At 40.7% G+C, this 2,404-nt stretch overlaps 1 protein-coding gene across 1 annotated transcript in view; it reads left to right on the top strand.

Annotated features, from left to right (window-relative positions):
- The window catches only part of LOC108249684 (galectin-8-like), a 5,869-nt gene extending 3,877 nt beyond the window's left edge, over nucleotides 1–1,992 (top strand). Inside the window, exons 4-9 of the mRNA XM_017439221.3 lie at nucleotides 392–514; nucleotides 599–643; nucleotides 727–753; nucleotides 1,112–1,200; nucleotides 1,283–1,454; nucleotides 1,533–1,992. Coding sequence (XP_017294710.1) covers nucleotides 392–514; nucleotides 599–643; nucleotides 727–753; nucleotides 1,112–1,200; nucleotides 1,283–1,454; nucleotides 1,533–1,682 — 606 coding nt within the window. The 3' untranslated portion in view covers nucleotides 1,683–1,992. The remainder of the gene's footprint in view (nucleotides 1–391; nucleotides 515–598; nucleotides 644–726; nucleotides 754–1,111; nucleotides 1,201–1,282; nucleotides 1,455–1,532) is intronic.
- Nucleotides 1,993–2,404: the final 412 nt, after the last annotated feature.

Genomic DNA, 2,404 nt, shown 5'->3' on the forward strand with positions numbered 1-2,404 from the left:
CACTCAGTCACTCCTCAGGTTCACTCAGTCACTCCTCAGGTTCACTCAGTCACTCCTCAGGTTTAAAGAACCACTGGGTGGCGCCGTTCACTGACCTGCTAACTTCATATTTAGGAACGTTTTGATCAGAAATGAGTTTAAATCAATATTTAAAGATCGATGGAGCGTCTTCAGAGCAGATTTTATTTCTTTATAGAAAATTTTCAACGACTGAATTCAGACTTTTTGAGAAAAATATAAATGAGAAAATAAAAGTGAATCTTCTGACATCAGATGAAGCTGAGCTCACAGAACATGGGAACCTTTTTGTTCCTGTTTTCTCGTTGAGTCCGGTTGTCACAGCAGGTCTGGATCCAGCTGTCGGACCTGAACATCTGGTTCTGTTGCTCAGGTGGCCGTGAACGGAGGGCACCTGTTGGAGTACAAACACCGGGTGGAGCTGGAGCGGGTCGACACCATCAACATCTCAGGACGGGTCAAAGTTCAGGCTGTGGGAATCGTCCCTCCTTCATCTGTGAGTCGGACAGAACCTGCTGCTGCCAGCTGCTTCCTGCGTGACTTCCACCTGTTCATGTTTGTTTGTTTGTTTGTTTGTTAGAATCCCGTCTCTCCTGCTGCCAGCCTGACCAACCTGGAGTCAGAGGTGAGCAAACTGTTTCCTGCTGGATTTTATTGGAATAATCTCTGTCGTTACTGAGTTTAATCCCAGTTTCCTGTTTCTTTCAGCCGATAACTTCCTGTTCAAGAGACCTGGTGAGCTCATCAGTTACAGGAAGTTACACTTTTATCCCCTCTAAACAAGTCTGGACTTTATTTTTATTCTTTAACGCAGCAAACACAAATCTGGCAAAATTATTTAAACAAAGTTGTCTGTTAGCAAAACATCTCATGAACCACTGACCAAGCTTTACCTTCTGTCATCGTTCAGGTTTTCTCCAGGAGTTTAGTCACATCCTTAAAAAACCTGAAACTTTTTCTATCATGACTGTGAACTAAAATTTGGTTTTTGGCAGATTTGATGGAGAAAAATCTTATCGGGTGTGCAGACGCTCTCCTTGCTAAAAATGACAGGATGTTGTTTAAGTGTTCGGTGACTTCCTGTCGTCTGCAGGGGATTCCCTTCAGACAGCTGCTGGACAGAGGACTGAAAGCTGGACGCAGCATCATCATCAAAGGAAAAACCAACAAGAACGCCATCAGGTAGAACACACCTGAGTGAGCTCTTTACATTCTGCTTCTGTTCACCGAAATACTCAGACTCCATTTAAACTCTGACTTTCAGTTTCTCCGTGGATCTACGAGAGTCGAGCCACGGCAACATCGCTCTTCATCTGAACCCTCGGATGAAGAAACAAGTCTTCGTCAGGAACTCCTTCCTGTCAGGGCGCTGGGGACCAGAAGAGAAGAAACTCGAGTATTCCTATTTCCCCTTCATTGGTGGAGAGTACTTTGAGGTATTTCTTACCGTCTGGAAGAGGTTGCTCATGTTTCTCTGCTCAGGTTTTTATGCTGTGTTTGATGTTTACCTGCAGATGATCATCATGTGTGACTCTCAGTACTTCAGAGTCGCCGTTAACGGAAACCACCTACTGGACTACAAACACAGAGTCCAGGACCTGAACCTCATTCAGCAGCTGGAGGTCCTGGGAGACGTTTCACTGCTGGACGTCAGGGTCCTCTGAGCTCTGACATCATCATGTCTTAAACTGATGTCTCATGAACTAATCATTCCTCGCTCAGTAGTTTAGTAACGCTCCTCTCTCTGTAAATAAACACCCAAGTTGTGACAATTGGAACAAGTGAAAACCAGTTGAGTATCTTTTACAAAGGTTCAGAAAGGAAATGATTGTATATGAAGAAAATAAAAACACTGTGTGCCTTTCTTTGGTCAACATTTGTGAATAAATCAGTAAATGGTAAAAAAAAAAAGACCCAAAGGTTGAATTCTTATAAAGAACATACATGTTTCAGCAATTATTTAAGACTGATGTAGACAAATCACACAAACCATAGTATGTCGTCCGAAAAAATAAAAAATTACACATACTATAGTAAGTCGTCTGAAAATATCCGGAAAAATGAAAAATCACACACTGTAGTAAGTCGTCCGAAAAAAAAAAACAACATTATGGTAAGTTGTCCGAAAAATGAAAAATCACACATACTATAGTAAGTCGTCTGAAAATATCCGAAAAAATAAAAAATCACATACTGTAGTAAGTCGTCCGAAAAAATAAAAAATAAGTCGTCTGAAAATATCCGAAAAAATAAAAAAATCACACATACTATAGTAAGTCGTCCGAAAAAATAAAAAATCACACATACTATAGTAAGTCGTCTGAAAATATCCGAAAAAATAAAAACTCACACATACTATAGTAAGTCGTCCGAAAAAATAAAAAAT

Source organism: Kryptolebias marmoratus, linkage group LG19, assembly GCF_001649575.2.
Source record: "Kryptolebias marmoratus isolate JLee-2015 linkage group LG19, ASM164957v2, whole genome shotgun sequence".
Classification (NCBI taxonomy): domain Eukaryota; kingdom Metazoa; phylum Chordata; class Actinopteri; order Cyprinodontiformes; family Rivulidae; genus Kryptolebias; species Kryptolebias marmoratus.